This window comes from Prosopis cineraria, unplaced genomic scaffold (assembly GCF_029017545.1).
Source record: "Prosopis cineraria cultivar Desert tree isolate PC_DT_omini unplaced genomic scaffold, ASM2901754v1 PC3, whole genome shotgun sequence".
Taxonomy (NCBI): Eukaryota; Viridiplantae; Streptophyta; class Magnoliopsida; order Fabales; family Fabaceae; genus Prosopis; species Prosopis cineraria.
In genome coordinates, this window is record NW_026555334.1 from 37,651,438 (window position 1) to 37,666,431 (window position 14,994).

At 31.9% G+C, this 14,994-nt stretch overlaps 3 protein-coding genes across 6 annotated transcripts; 1 reads left to right on the plus strand and 2 right to left on the minus strand.

The window, feature by feature from the left end:
* Positions 1 to 974, minus strand: LOC129305584 (probable mediator of RNA polymerase II transcription subunit 26a). The gene is made up of 3 exons (XM_054945577.1): positions 567 to 974; positions 266 to 334; positions 1 to 132 (listed from the first exon to the last, which is right to left on the minus strand). Exons 1-3 carry the CDS (start codon positions 972 to 974, stop codon positions 1 to 3), a joined length of 609 nt encoding a protein of 202 aa, XP_054801552.1.
* Positions 975 to 4,040: 3,066 nt separating this feature from the next.
* LOC129304534 (putative SWI/SNF-related matrix-associated actin-dependent regulator of chromatin subfamily A member 3-like 1) lies at positions 4,041 to 8,502 on the minus strand. The gene is made up of 3 exons (XM_054944219.1): positions 6,875 to 8,502; positions 6,375 to 6,666; positions 4,041 to 5,286 (listed from the first exon to the last, which is right to left on the minus strand). The coding sequence occupies exons 1-3, from the start codon at positions 8,345 to 8,347 to the stop codon at positions 4,478 to 4,480; spliced, it is 2,574 nt and encodes an 857-aa protein (XP_054800194.1). The 5' UTR covers positions 8,348 to 8,502; the 3' UTR covers positions 4,041 to 4,477.
* Positions 8,503 to 11,841: 3,339 nt separating this feature from the next.
* Positions 11,842 to 14,392, plus strand: LOC129304453 (uncharacterized). 4 transcript variants are annotated; one of them, XM_054944117.1, is made up of 3 exons: positions 11,842 to 11,963; positions 13,720 to 13,927; positions 14,029 to 14,392. In XM_054944117.1, the coding sequence occupies exons 2-3, from the start codon at positions 13,739 to 13,741 to the stop codon at positions 14,122 to 14,124; spliced, it is 285 nt and encodes a 94-aa protein (XP_054800092.1). In that variant the 5' UTR covers positions 11,842 to 11,963; positions 13,720 to 13,738; the 3' UTR covers positions 14,125 to 14,392. The 4 variants fall into 4 exon arrangements, with proteins under 4 accessions (XP_054800092.1, XP_054800095.1, XP_054800093.1 ...); XM_054944120.1 differs by having other exon boundaries at positions 11,856 to 11,963; positions 13,735 to 13,927; XM_054944118.1 differs by having other exon boundaries at positions 11,878 to 12,031.
* The last annotated feature ends 602 nt before the right edge of the window (positions 14,393 to 14,994 follow it).

A 14,994-nucleotide genomic window follows, 5' to 3' on the forward strand; every position in this document is an offset into this window, starting at 1 on the left:
CTACAAAGGATAATCCACAATTACAATAAATATAATTCCAATGCCTCTATGGAGGGCTTGTAGCCTTATACTCTTGTAGGCAGCCGTTCTAGCCATATAGGCAACACGTAGAAGATTGCTTTCCCAAACATACTATACCAACCCAAGTAACAAACAGTGAACATCATAATATTCTTCTCGAAATTTTGAATTCACACACACACACATATGGTTTTCACTTGATAGAAATTATAAATAACAACTAATATTATAGTACTACTCTTACCTCCATAACACCAACAGATCGAACCATCAATTGCAGCTTCGTCAACGACTCGTAGATTTCAGTGTCCGTCTATCAAAATTCAAAAGTGTAATGATTAATTAATTATCAATACAAAGAAAATGAGAAAATTATAGACAAGAACTGAAGGATGTGCATCCCAATTGCACTCGATATAGTAGCAGCCTTATAGTCCAGACATGAATATAATTAACTCCACAGTTTCAAGTTTCGACGGGTCAAAACAGTCTACAATCTGTCAATCACATTGAAATCGAAATTGCATGAAGTGGTATATACTGACCAGCTCCTTGTTTTCGAGCTCATCCTTAATCTGCAAAACACAACGAATATTTTCGCGTTCAACTTCAACGTTGTTTTCGAGTTCATTATTGGCCTGATCGGTTGCTTTTCCTCCTGCAATAACTGTAGAATCATGGACCTTGGCGCCCTTACGAGCACAAGCTTTTTTGCACTCCTGGAAAACTTGTGTAATGGTGCTATGAACGTCCTGCTCCGTCTGATCGACGCAGCAGCAAGACCCAGTGAATTGACAAGAGTAGAGCCTCTCCGCGATCCTTTTTCTGCGAAGTTTGAACTCTTGGGGATCATCCAAAGCAGCCACTCTTATCGCATTGAAGATGATCTGGTAGATGCTGCAGTTTCCGCTCTCGAAGTACTCCCTCCACTGCTCAAGGCTCTTGGATTTCATGGCGACGAGAGTTTCAATCAGGAGAATGGGGGGATTCCAAGAGATTATCTGAAGGCTTCAGAGTCTATGACTTTCTGATGCCAACACTTGGACTGAGTTATTGTAAAGGTGTGGGAAATGAGAGCCGAAGGTTATGATGTGCTGTTGTTTTCTCGGGATCCATTTTGAGGAAAAAAAGGGAAAATTAAAAGAGAAATCCACAGATACAGCCGGAAATTAAAAAAGCAAAATCGTGGTTTTCAGTATTGAATCTGGTCTGGGTTTGCATCCTAGGAAAGAAAATTTATTTCAATGGATTTCCTTTCAATGATGATCCTGCAATTGTAACAAGAATGCTTAATAATTTCTCAGCACTAATTGCTCTTGGCTCTGTCCTAAACATGGAAAATCAAATTCATCACTTCTTTGCCTCAAGGTGAAACCAACTTTGTGGACATCGATGCAACATTGATAACGTACCCAAAAATTCTGTGTCTTTTTCCCGAAAAGAGGCTTGGTTATGGCAGTTTTATGGACTCGGTACCCCTAACCTCATCCAACGGTTATCTTCCAAGCCTGCTTCTTAGTTCTTACTAATTCAATTTTTTTTTTTTTTTTGGTTTAAGTTCAGGCGGGGAAACTCTTTTAAATGAATTTTCACGGAGAAATTGGGTACCATACAATTCACTAGGCTCCATCAGATTAGAAGAGTGTGAATGATGAGTGTCACGCTTCTCATTTTCTGAAAAAGGGTTTCATATGATATTCTTTTACTGTACAAGCAATACAAACATGCCATAAATGGACATTCAATGTCCCATGATGTTTTTGTCAGATCATTTATTCCTGATTGTGCTAAAGGAAAAAAAATGTTTTCGTTCATCGAACCTGAAAATTTCATACTTATTAGGGAGACTTCAGATACTGTGTATTCATCAACATAAGATTTTGCAAAGCATTATATTTTATTTTATGAATTAAAGCTTTAAATGATTAACTAACTCGATTCAGACAATTAAATTTGGTGAAAATAAATAATTATTTTTATTGTGAATTTTAAATATATAAATATTAAATTAAGGTTCTTATATTCGTATAAATGTAAAATAATTTAGAATACTATGATTTAATATAAAAAAAATAACGTGTATCTTTCCCTATTAATGGTTACTATATTTTAATTCTTTGACTCTACTTTTATCCTTTCGTCACTTGTATATTCTTATAAATTAATTTAAAAATAATGTTTAAGGCTCTAAGCGTGTCAACAACAGAATAAAAAGTAAAGAAATTAACCATGAATAGAAAGCAAATAACAAAAGGGTCGGAGGAAGTATAAAAATAAGGTAAAAATATACTTTATGCTCCTCATTTTTCTGTCACATGCACACAATCCATTCGATTTATAAGATTTTAATTAGTATTTTAAACTTTTTTTTTTGGTGTAGAAAAGACGCATTATTTGATATTTTTTTGGTGAACATTGGGCGATACATCATAAGCTTATGACTTGCACAATTTCCCCCTTTATTTGTCTAATATATTACCATATTATTAATATTTCCTCTGCCCTTCAATTCAGCCCCATCACGAATAGGCTTGATAAAATACTCTTTCTGATTAATCCACCTTAAAGAATACACACACACACTCTCTTTCTGATTTTATCTTATAATAAGGAGATGTAATTTTTTTTGTCTATTTATAAATTATGTTACTGATTTTTTATGACAAATTTTTTCATTTATTTTTCACTAAATATTGATCAAAGAAAATATGTTATTAAATATACGTATATATATTTAAAGGGAACAAAGTTAAAAATTTAATAAATTTTTAAATGAAGTTAATAAGTTTTAATATTTTGTTTCGTTTTGATAAAATATGTTAGAAATAATTTAAGTAAATTTTTTTAGGCCTCCAATAAACTAAGTTCGAAGAATGTACCTTTTGCCCCCCATTGATATGCGAAGCATTTATGATATTCTTGAATTTTGGTATATCTATTTCCTCTTAAAAGCCATCCGGCAACTTCTTTAAAATATCAAATCCAACACTGTATACAACTATTTGGGGGGGGGGGGGGGACGAGATGTGAATAAACACATTATTCCAACAAAGTGGCCATACGTTTTTTGGCCATTTCGTCTTGAGAGATTTTGTCGAAAACATTTAATTTAGACTATGGAGGCCGGGGATGAGATGATGGTAGGTCCCCAAGCACATATTGATACTGGTTGAAGTGCAGAAGACGAAAGGAAGTAACTTTCTTTCATGTCCAAAAATTAAAATTACAATACTTTATCCATGCCCTGCCTTCAAAAATTTCATTCCATAATTGTGAAGAATAGTGCAGCTGCTGGTCTTTCTTTACTAATTGTTTTTAGTCAACACTAGATAACAATTTTGACCATCATCAAGGAAGAAAAAAAAGTTCAGAAGTTTTAAAAGAATCATCAACATAAACATACCTTCAAATAGAACTGTATAAAGGACGGATCAAACAGGATGCCAACCTAATCTAAAATTTGATCATTTTATAAAAAAAAAAAACCGAGTTAAACAACTTGTGATTTGATTTAATCTAGATATAATTCAAAACTAAATATGACCGAACTAGTACAATAAGATTAAGAGATAGGTGTTGATCCCTTCCCATATCTCATTGTTTTTTCCCTTTTTTTATCCATAAGAGACAACAATTTATTTCAATCTAATAAATTCAATTAACATAATAAAATTACTTATTATTATATAAAATTTATTACAACAACAATTATAAATACATGACAATCTACAACAATAAAAAATATTTCAATTACAACACATCAAATTCAAATTAAATAACCTTCAATATGTCTATAGTTCATCACACTAAATTAACAAAAAATTTTACCAATAGAAGAAAATCGAGGTTGATCAGTACTAAACTTTTACTCAATATTCATGACTTCATAAGTATAAAAGAAAAAAAAAATACTAATTATTAATATAAATTAACTTATTATTGTAATAATTAATAAATTAATTATAATTATATTAAATAAATTTATAGAACTAGACCAAGTGATTCAAATGCTCAGTCTCTTGTTCAATCCAACTCAAATAAAGAGTTTGATCTTTTAGTCTTAAAAAACTAATTTTTATTTGGACCGAATCAGACCAAGTTGTTTTGAGTTGGACTCAGCCAGACGAGAGTAAAGAACTTTTGCATAACCCTACTTTCAAGGGATAACACCCAAAGAAGAAGCAAAATAAGTAGATTTCCCCCCTGTAAATCTTGTTTGTCAATGGAATCATTAATCTCAAAATGGAAGCTTGTGTGCATGCTGCCATTACACTAGGCATGTTGAATGTTCCTGGTTGGGAACAGCATAAGCATTTGGCCTGAAAAGGACAAAAAGAAAGACCAGAACATACATCCATCCATACAAGTTTCCTGCAGGCAGGGAACACAAAACATGGAACATGCATGCACTTTCATCTAATCAAACTATCAACTGATATTGACATAAGAGCAAAGCTCACAAGGATAAGAGCATTCGGAAATCATCCCCTCCAACTTCCCTACCATTCCTCCCTCTCCTCTTTCCAAATGCTTCCTTGGCAAGCTGCTGCTTCTTCTCTTGCAACTCCAATATCCTCTCTTCAATGCTGTTTTTAGCAATCAGTCTTACAATCTTCACCTCCTCTTTCTGCCCAATGCGGTGCACACGATCCATTGCTTGTTCCTCCACTCCCGGGTTCCACCATGGCTCCAACAAGTATACTCTGGAGGCGGCTGTCAGATTTATACCTGTGCCTGAAGCCTTGAGGCTTGCCAGTAGAACCGTGGGCTCATCTGTTCCTCCAACTGCAAATTCTTCCATAACCCGAGCCCTTCGTTTAGCATTCATGGTCCCGTCAAGACGCAATATCTTGAAACCAGCTACTTTCAGAGGCTGTTCCAGTAAAATCAGCATCTTACGAAATTGAGAAAATACAACTGATTTTGCAGCTGGATGTTGATCCCTTGTGGCAACAAGAAGTTTTAGCAGAGAAGACACCTTAGAGGATAAGCTTGTTTTGTCTGAGGACAGTCCAGTAGCATCACCATCAGAAGATTGAGGCGGCGCAGAGAACAAGTCAGATTCTTTGAGGGGGTGACGACAAAGGGGACAGCAGGCTTTGCTCCGTTGCAGGGTTTTCAGAATACAAGCTTGGCAGAATATGTGAGCACAACATGTAATTACAATGTCAGTTGGAGGAGAAATACATATTGGACAGTCAAAATCTTCACCATCTTGCAGCACCTCAACCAACTTTTGCAGCAACTCCGGGTTATTGGAAACATCTGTTCAGATACAAATCATAAGTAAGGATGCAGTGAAATTTCTCAAATTCACTTGAGGAATATGTCTTTCTAAATTTAAGATATTGTAATCTTAACTATACACCTTATTTTAACCAAGTCTCCTAGGAATATGCCTTCCTAAATTTAAGATATTGGTACATTCGTGAGCAAAAGGTCTGTACAGCTTCACAAGAACGAATGAGGAATAGTACTGTCTGGCAAGGATGTAGGTATTTTAGTCGTTACATTTCAAAAAGTCATAATAAGTGCACCCAGCTGTGACTTTGTGCAGAAATTCTCTTCAAGACTACAAGCAAAAAATAAAGCAAGCTTTAAACAAATGTAAAATCGTGTGTCAACAGGTTCTTTGTTGCCTGCATTTTCAGATTCTTTGATAGATAGTCAGAGTCAAATCAATTAACTAAGAAAGAAACATGGCAGATGTTGACCTCAGAACAGAAATAATCATGGTTCAACTATGTATTTTTCAGTAAAGGAATGTCGCTGAACTTTCCTGCAAGATATTAATGTAAATAACATTCTTGGACATGTTAGATATTTTACAGTTGGCAAATACAATAAACAAGAAAAGCATCAAATTTTTCACGTCTTAGAAATCCTAATACTGATTCATGCGAAAGCCAATTTAAGTTTAACCTCCTCTAAAAGCAAGAAAAGGTATTTTTATAAGGTATACAACAGGGTATTGATATTGCTAACCTAGGATAATCTTCCTTTTTTGAATAAAATTACTTTGATCCCATAGGCAATAAGTGATCCCTGGGAGGCTGTACGCACTGACCTTTTCATGATCGTCAATCGTGAAGTACGGAAAAGGACATTACCCTAAGCAATCAAAGAAATTTTATAGCACATGGTTTGCTGTGTTTACAAATTATATATAAGCCTTCAAATTCCAAGCATGAGAATTGAATTCAAGTAATAAAGGCAAGAAGAAAAGGAAAGCATGAGAAATCTAACTAACCAGATACACAAACTAAATCTCTACTCAATTCAAAGTTATTTGTGGCAGCAGAAATTAGAGTTTGTAGTTAGAAAAGGAAAATGCTAAACAGCAGAATTTGTACCTTCAATGTTATTTGAAGGGAGTAAAGATTTGAGATCTGAAGGGCACAATGCCATATCGGTACAAATTTGGCGAAGCCGTAAAATTATTCCAAGTACAGTGGAATAGTTGCGCATTAAGCTTCCATCATTTAAATAACCCGCCACTATGTTCTTTGCTTGCGATTCAATCTGATCATACAGTTTCCGTTCTTCCTCAAGAAGTTCAACAAAACAAGTCTCTACAGTTTTTGGAGGCAATCCTACCAATGCTTTATCTTTTGTTCTTCGCAATGAAATTGTTGCCATCAAAACCTACACCGTGAGTAAAAAATTAAAGAAAACAATTACCAAAATTAACCAATGATTCATTCATTATGTCCCTGCATACAAAGAGAAATAGCACGAAGTCCACAAAACAAGCCTAGAGCTAGAATAATACTGTGCTATAATTTAAGTATTGCCGTAAGTAGGTGATCTTTGATCCTACAAATGAACACCAGGAACTGATGCATGATAATACCTGAAGACGTAAGAGTCCGTTTGGGTTTCTTTCAGCAAGAGGAAGTTGCACTAAGCTCTGCCAATAACTCTTTGTTGAAAATGGTTGAAAGCGTAAAAATGACATGAGAGAAAATAAATCATATAAACCGTTTTGAATTGGTGTTCCTGTAACAGCCCACCTCCGCTTAGCTACAATTTTCATGATAGCTTGACTTTGTTTAGCATTCACATTTTTTATAACATGTGCTTCGTCCAAAATGACCCTCCACCAATCTACTTTATTTATGGGTGACTCTGGAGAAGATTCTTCAATAGCTAAAGTGGTGTATGTGGTTAACACTAAATCATACATCTTAAGTTCTTCAGCATCCTCGGTCCTTCTATCACCATAATACATGTACGTCTTCAATGTGCCTGGTTTAGTATGTTCTTCTAACTGTGATATCCATGTTGAAATTACAGAAGCAGGGCACACAACCAATGTAGTCTTTGTATCCATGCCAGTTGAAGGTGTGCCATCTACAAGAACAGATTTTTCATTTACATGGCCCCTTGAAGAAGTACTCTCAGTCTTGCGTCTTTTTTCTGATACAGTGGTCTGTATATTAGTTCTTCTCCTCTTCTTATCACTTGAAACAGCGAAACCTTCATCATGCTTTCCTTCTTCCATATTTAGAGTGAAAGAATCTTTATCAAGAGCAATTAAAGAAAGTAAAGTTAAGGTTTTGCCTAATCCCATATCATCGGCTAAAATACCACCTCGCAAAGGCTCCGGCCTTATGTTCGTATGATAATTAGTCAAAACATTCACAAAGGCTCCATCTTTTTCTTCCCAAAACGGCGGCAATTCAGTAGAATTCTCTCTATGAACTAACCATCCTAAACCTTCCTTCTGATGCAGGAAAAGATTAGACTTGATGACGCTTCGAGGAGGCTCCAATGCTTCCAATGCACCCCTTTTGCTAATATTCTCATCAACCAACTTAAAAATCTCATCTACAGACTTAAACTCTTTCTTAGCCATCTTATCTTTCACAGCCATAGACTCTGACAACGTAGACGCTGCATCGGATACTAAAATTAAAGTTAACCCACCTTCTGAAATCACATCTTTCACGGCTGGAAAAGTCTCAATCGTCGTAAATATATGAATTTGACAAGGAATCTTGAATTTGTTACCAGAATACGTTTTGGGCACAATGCCTTCCACAATGATAAGGTTGGAGTCTATCAAGGGAGACAGTACGGCAGCGACTGAGCGCTCAATATGCCCAACCTGATCTGCTCGAGTGTTGAGGACCTTAATGGCGTTCTCATCGTAGGGGTTGAGAGGTTCCCGGACCAGACCAACCATTTCACGGCCACTGATGGTACCAGAATAGTGTTTAATCCCAACGATGTGGGCGCAGACGAAGCCTAGCAGGTATCTTTCCGACGAAGAAGGACCTTGAGAAGGTTGGCCAGGTAGGTCGATGAACTCGTCATCTTCCATGGGCGATTACTTTATTTTCTGAAGCGATTAGAACTTGGATGAAGAAGAGCGAGAGGTTTAAGTTTGAAAGGTGCCCAAATGTGTGGCGTATTTAAATACGAATCAACGCTTGCTGGGCTGGGCAGGGGTTTTCTTATCAGAGGGTCAAGGCGGGGGTTTTCTCATTTTGAGCATTTCTTTGAATGCTCAATCCAACCGACTTCAACGCGTCTTTTATAGGATCTATTTTGTCTCAAATACGAGTGATGGTTAATTAATTTATAATTTATGAATAATATTAATATGAATTAAAATTTTAATTTTTAAAAAATATTTACATCTTTTTATTTATATTTTTATTAGATATTTGATATAAGAGTTTTGATAATAATAATTAAAATTTTAATACATAATTTTTTTAAAAAAATGATAAATGAAGTAGAGGTATAATTAAAAAAAAATATAAAAATTATCCAATACTTTATGTTTCAGAGAAAGTATTCTTTACACTTTTTTAATTATAAAAGCAAAATGTTTGTACACATTTTTACCATACCTCGTTAATTCGAGATACGTTAAGCTTATTTAAACTGAAGATACATTAAACTTATTTAAACTAAACTCAATTTAAATTGAATTTAAAATATTTGAGCATAAAAAAATTTATATATCCATGTTTAACTTAATTTTTTTGAAAAAATTACATATAAATCCTATAGAAAGAACTTATCTACAAATAAGTTTTATAAAATTTTAAAAACATGATCAAGTTTTATGAGATTTAAATGTAATTTAAAATTAATGTGTAAAGATAATATTATTCCTATCAAACTATATCAAATTATATCATCTAAAAAATAAACTCAAATATTCTCATGATAACTTCAAGTTTATTCTGATAAACTTGAACTTTAAAAATAATCATTTTTATTTTAAAGTTAAGTATTTTATTTTATCAAAAATATAAAACATGCTTTTTAGAATATTTAAGAATAAAAAAGAAACACAATTTTTTATAAAAAAAATTAAGCGTCTTAAAATTCAAAGATCAAGATTAAAATATGTTTAAAATATTATTTTAAAGTATTTTATAGATTAACAATATAATAACATGAACATTTTTTATTTTTTAAAAGAAAATTTATGTAATAATATGCACAAATACCTGGTTTTTCAATTAGAAATGAATTAAAATTTAAAGAATTAATTGATATTTAACATGTCATGTTTTTTTAAGAAAATTTTTTGTTCAAATATTCGGGTCAAGTTCAAACTTGACCTGGCTTGGATTAAAAATTTAAAAAACTATTATTTTACTTAATTTGGACTAAATTTTTTCAAACTTATTTAAGTTTGTCTCAAATTATGGACTTTAATTTTGATACTATATATAAAATTATATTTTAAAGAAATTAATTGTTTTTTTATTACTCTCTTTGTTAAAAAAAATGTAAAACATTTTTCACTAAATCTCATCCTATTAATATAGTTAATTATCTTCAAATCAACATCTCATTTTTTATTTACTCTTATTTAATAGGGTGTTTCATTTTAAAATAAATATAAAATAATTTATTTATTATGGTCACTTAAAAAATATTAATTACACTTTAAAATATTAAAAACACTTTATAATTTTTAACAATTAATTCCTAAAAAATTTCCTTAAATTTTTTAATGGGGGACTATACATTTTGCACAAAAATAAACTATTAAATAATTTTTTATAATTTTAACATTTTAATAATTTTTTATTAAATAATAAAAATATTATATAGAAAAAATAAATTATTTTCAAAATAATATATCAACAATGATAAATTAAAAGGAAGTTAATTATTTGATCATTCTATTTTTGACTCAATTTAATTTAATATTTAAACTTTAACTTATTATAACTTAGTTATTATAATCTTAACTCGATTATAACCCAATCTCTATATTTTTAGTGATTTAAAATATTAATTTTTATATTTTAAAAAATAAAATTATAAATATTAAAATTTTTAATGAATTAATCTATCTGAGAAAAAAATATGATGAATATGGTTTAATATATATATATATATATATATGTACATGTATACATGTAAAAGAATTGATTCATAAAGCGTTGGTTATGTATTATTATTTTGTATATTAATTACATAGAGATTATGAGCATGTTTGGCAACCTATTTTAAAAATAATTTTCTATTATTCAAAACAAAGAATAAAAAAATTTTGCTTAATAATATGTTTTGAAAAAGTGTTTAGAGAATAAAAAAATAAAATATTATTTTAAATAATAGAAAAATAAAAATAATTTTAAGATGTTTTAGGATTATTGTTTTAAAAAATAAGAAATGATAAAAAAATACTTATTTTTTTATTTTTTATTCTCAAAACATGTTTTATAAAATATTAATTTTTAGAGTAATAAAATAAAAATAATTTTAAATAACTCTTATTATTCAAACAAAGCATTATATTATAATATTGCATTTGATATTAGGCCACTGAATTTTATATTTAAGGTAGTAGTAGTTTTTTCAGGTGTTTATTTTATATTGGCCTAATAATTTTTTTATAAGTATTGGCAAAGTATATCATTTATAGTTAAAAATGATCATAAATTAATGAGTTAAGTTTAAAAAAAATGGTGAAAACATTTTGAAATTTTAGTGCTAATATTTTAAATAATAAAAATTTTAATCTTTATAAAAATTATAAAGATGAAAATCTTTATAATTTTATTTTATAAAATATAGAGATTAATATATTAAATTATTAAAAATATAGGGATTGAGTTGCAATATGTTAAAGTCCATAAATTAAGTTATAATTGAATCAAAAATTATAAGGATTAAGTTGTAATAAATTAAAATTTAAAAATTGAGTTACTATTGAATCAAAATTATGGAATGAGGTGATTAAATTTTTTTAAAAAATTGTTTTTAATAGTGTGAGTCCTTTTACCCTTGGCCATTTATAAATTCATTAGGAAAAATGACAATCAAATTCTTATAAAATATATAAATAATAAGTTAGTCTCTTAAAATATCATAATTTTTCTGAAGTTTTTAGAGACTGTTTTGTCATTAATGAATTTATATAAATTATTAAATTATCTTTATTAAAAATAAATACTTCACAACTTTCTTCTTCATATTTATAATTTTCTTTCTCATATTTTTAATAATGCAACAGTAAATAAAAAATTTAATATGTTAAGTTGTGATTTTTTTTATAAATTTAAAAAGAAAAGTTGTGAATAAAAAAATTATAAATTATTTATTTTCAATAAGAGTAATTTAATAATTTACATAAATTTATTAATAATAAAAAAATTTTAAAGTTTTTAAAAAAATTATTACATTTTAAGAAATTAAATTATTATTTATATATTTTGTTTATTACTATTTTTTTAAATGAAATGTAAAATTACATTCTTCAATTTTAAAAACTCAACAATCTATGGTTTCGCTTTCAATTGGCGGCGGGGGGGTTTCTTCTTCAAGAATAAATTATAAATAAACATAATCATTTCTTTCTTGATGAAAAAGAAAGCACGGATCTTCGCATTCCTATATAGCTAATTTGAACTCACAGCCTCTTCGATCAACACGGCTCGCTATCGCCATCCAGCGAGATACAGGTATTTGCATCTCTGTCTCCTTCAATATATCTTTCATTGCTTTAATTGACAACCTCTCCATTCTCAGGGTAAGTAGTGTATGTTTTCGTGATTTTTCCGCCACAATTCTTCACCAGCTTTTGTGTGGATTTGAATGTGGTTAAGTATCTGTTTGTTATGATTTTCGGGGTAGTATGTTTTTGCTGCGACTATAGATTATTTTATGTCTTCAACATTAGAAATTGATGAAGTCTTGATTGTGTAAGGGTTTAGCGTCACGCCTGCTATGACACCGTCTAGTTCATAAAAATCAAACCTTTCCCTCAGCCGTTTCGCCGTCTCTATTTCTCAACTATTATCATTTCAACGAGGCAAACGTGAAGGCTGGCTTGGCTCTCCGTCTCGGATAGCTTCCCAACCTTTTCTCTTGTTTATCTCAGTGAAGCACCCAAAGGTTTCACAATTTAAATTACCCAGGAAGGATTTTGAAGTCTCATAATTGATTTGACTAGCTTTTCTTTACAAAATTCATTAGAAATAATCTATTCTATGATTTTATAATCTCTCCTGCTATGGATTTTAAGCAAATGACCTTCAAATGAGGTCTTGTATTAATTTCATCTACGCAGTCCCGCTAACTAATGGGAAAAGTAAGGAATTTTAGGTATGATGCAATCTTCTTCCCCCTTCCTCAAGACCAATTGCTTGTGTCCTGGTGTGAGGTCTTTACACGAGGTTGGATAATGCTTTATTCAGTCTTTTAAAGTTTGCGTGACTGGTGTGTAAATTGATATACTTTAGTTGGATCTATTTCTAGCACAACCGTTATCCTTCTAACCTTGTGTTATTGGATGCTGACTAGACAGGACAGGCTTGTTACTTTGCATTTTGTTCGCAACCAAGAGTCTGTGGGTTCTGAATCTTATCTTTGGTTTGGGCATTTTAGATCTGCTGATTTTTTTCTTGGGAAATAGTCTGGTTCTCTGTGATAATGAAAATAACATTTATTACGCTTTTATTATGTGACTATTTCTGGAGTGCATTTCGGGTTTTTTGTATTGTGGATATGGCCTGTGCGGCTCCTGTCCAGCTCTGCCGGTATGCTCAAGTAATGATTTTTGAAGGCTGAATCTGAATATATGAATGTTTTAATTTATAGCACAGGGCATGCAGTTTTATTTATTTAAGGAGAATCGTTATGCATGTGGTAGCTTGGTTCCTCTTCTTTTGATCCCATTTATCAATGATGGAATTGTTCTTTATTTTTTTATTAAGTATATTTCCATATTATCAATATGAGATGTGATGTCATCCTTTTTATGAGATCTTTGATTTAGTGCCTGTGGAGTTACAGAACTACAGTGAATGCTTGAGCTGTATATCAGTATATGCATTGGAAATTGGAATACGCTTTTTTCTTAAGTTGCATGACGCCAAGTTGATGCAGGCCCTCTTTTGTTCCATTGATTGAGCTAACTAGACATTTTTATCAATGATAATTAGGATGTACATGTTCGATTTTAGTGAGCTTATTTTTTACCCTTCTGTTGGGCATGGATTATAAAATTGAAATGATGATTAGAAATCATGATTCGTGGTTTTTTCCCTTCCAAAATTGTACGTTATAAAATGTGTTACTGAACTAATTTCCCTTCTGTTGCCTCTATATCACTTGTTCTCTTCTTTGGGCCCTGCGTTGTTTTAAAGAAGTTGGATGAGAAAATATTATAGCAACTTCTTGATGATCAATGCATTATTGAGTTAATTTTTGTATTAGTTGTTGAGTCTTCAGAGGCATGGACACTCAGAAGAACGAATTTGAAAAGCAGACTTCATCAGCTGCTACTGCCTCAACTGTTACCTCGTGTCGAAAGAAGAAGAATGAGCAAGCTACTTTCTTGGAGGATTTGAAGGATCATGTTGATGAGTTTATCCATGCTTCTATGGATGAACACAAAACTTGCTTTAAGAAAACCGTTCGAAAGGTCTCTGTTGAAGCTTTCCTTGAGAACTCTCGTATTTGCATCGCCTTTTGGCTCTGTCTTTGTATTGTCTTCTGATGCATTGTGGTTATGGATTGATTCAGATGTTTGGTTTGTCCAAAGTTGTTTCGGAAAGGAACTCTGATACTACCAAAGAAGTTGAAAGCTCTCTACCTCTTCGGACAACCGTACAAGAGTAGAATCCCAAGACCTGACAATCTCGTTTGGCACTACCCCACATGTGTGTAGGTTAAATGCAGAGAAGCTCTTTGAAACCCAATAAACAAATCCGAGAGGCTTTATCCTTTTGGGTTATTCCATGTCAACCATGTAACACCCCCCCTTCCCCCCGCAGCGGGGGGCGCTCTTTTTTATTTCCTAATATGTAAAGTTCTGAATTTGGTAGCAGTAGTTTCTTACCCTGAACATGAGGTTTTATTGAATCTGGTAGTAGTTGAATTCCGACAATCTTTTCTCTTTCTGTTAAAATTGAGCATTTTTATGACAGTACTTCATGACTTAGTTGTTCAGTAGGTTCTTATGAAGGTGCTAAATAGTGCCAAGTCGAATCCAGCTTCTCATGTTTGTAGAAAAGAAGCTAAAATAAGGGAAGACATGCACGTGTATTTGCTGGCATCTTAAAGAAACAAGATGATATCATTCTTATCGGAGATGGAGGCAGAGATAGAAAGGCCATATCAAATTCTCCCACACTCAATCTGCAATAGCCTGTTCTAGTTTTCTATTTATATTTTGCTCATGTTCTTGCTTTTTTTTTTTTCTAGTTTTGTTATATCAATAAGGAACCGTTAACTTGTATACAGATGTCATCCTACTTTTAGCAGTAAAAGCTACTATGCTTTTGTAAGTATATCAACATCGAATCATCAACCCCCACCCCCCGGCTTATCTTACCTATGATTTTTGAGGGAAAATATACATGGTTCGATGGTTTAATATATGAGCTCAATTTCATTCAACCGTTGCTTTGGGCCAGACGACGTCAGTGAATCGGTATGGTGGATTGGGCCAATTGGCTCGAAAGAAGATCCACTGAAAACCAAAATCAA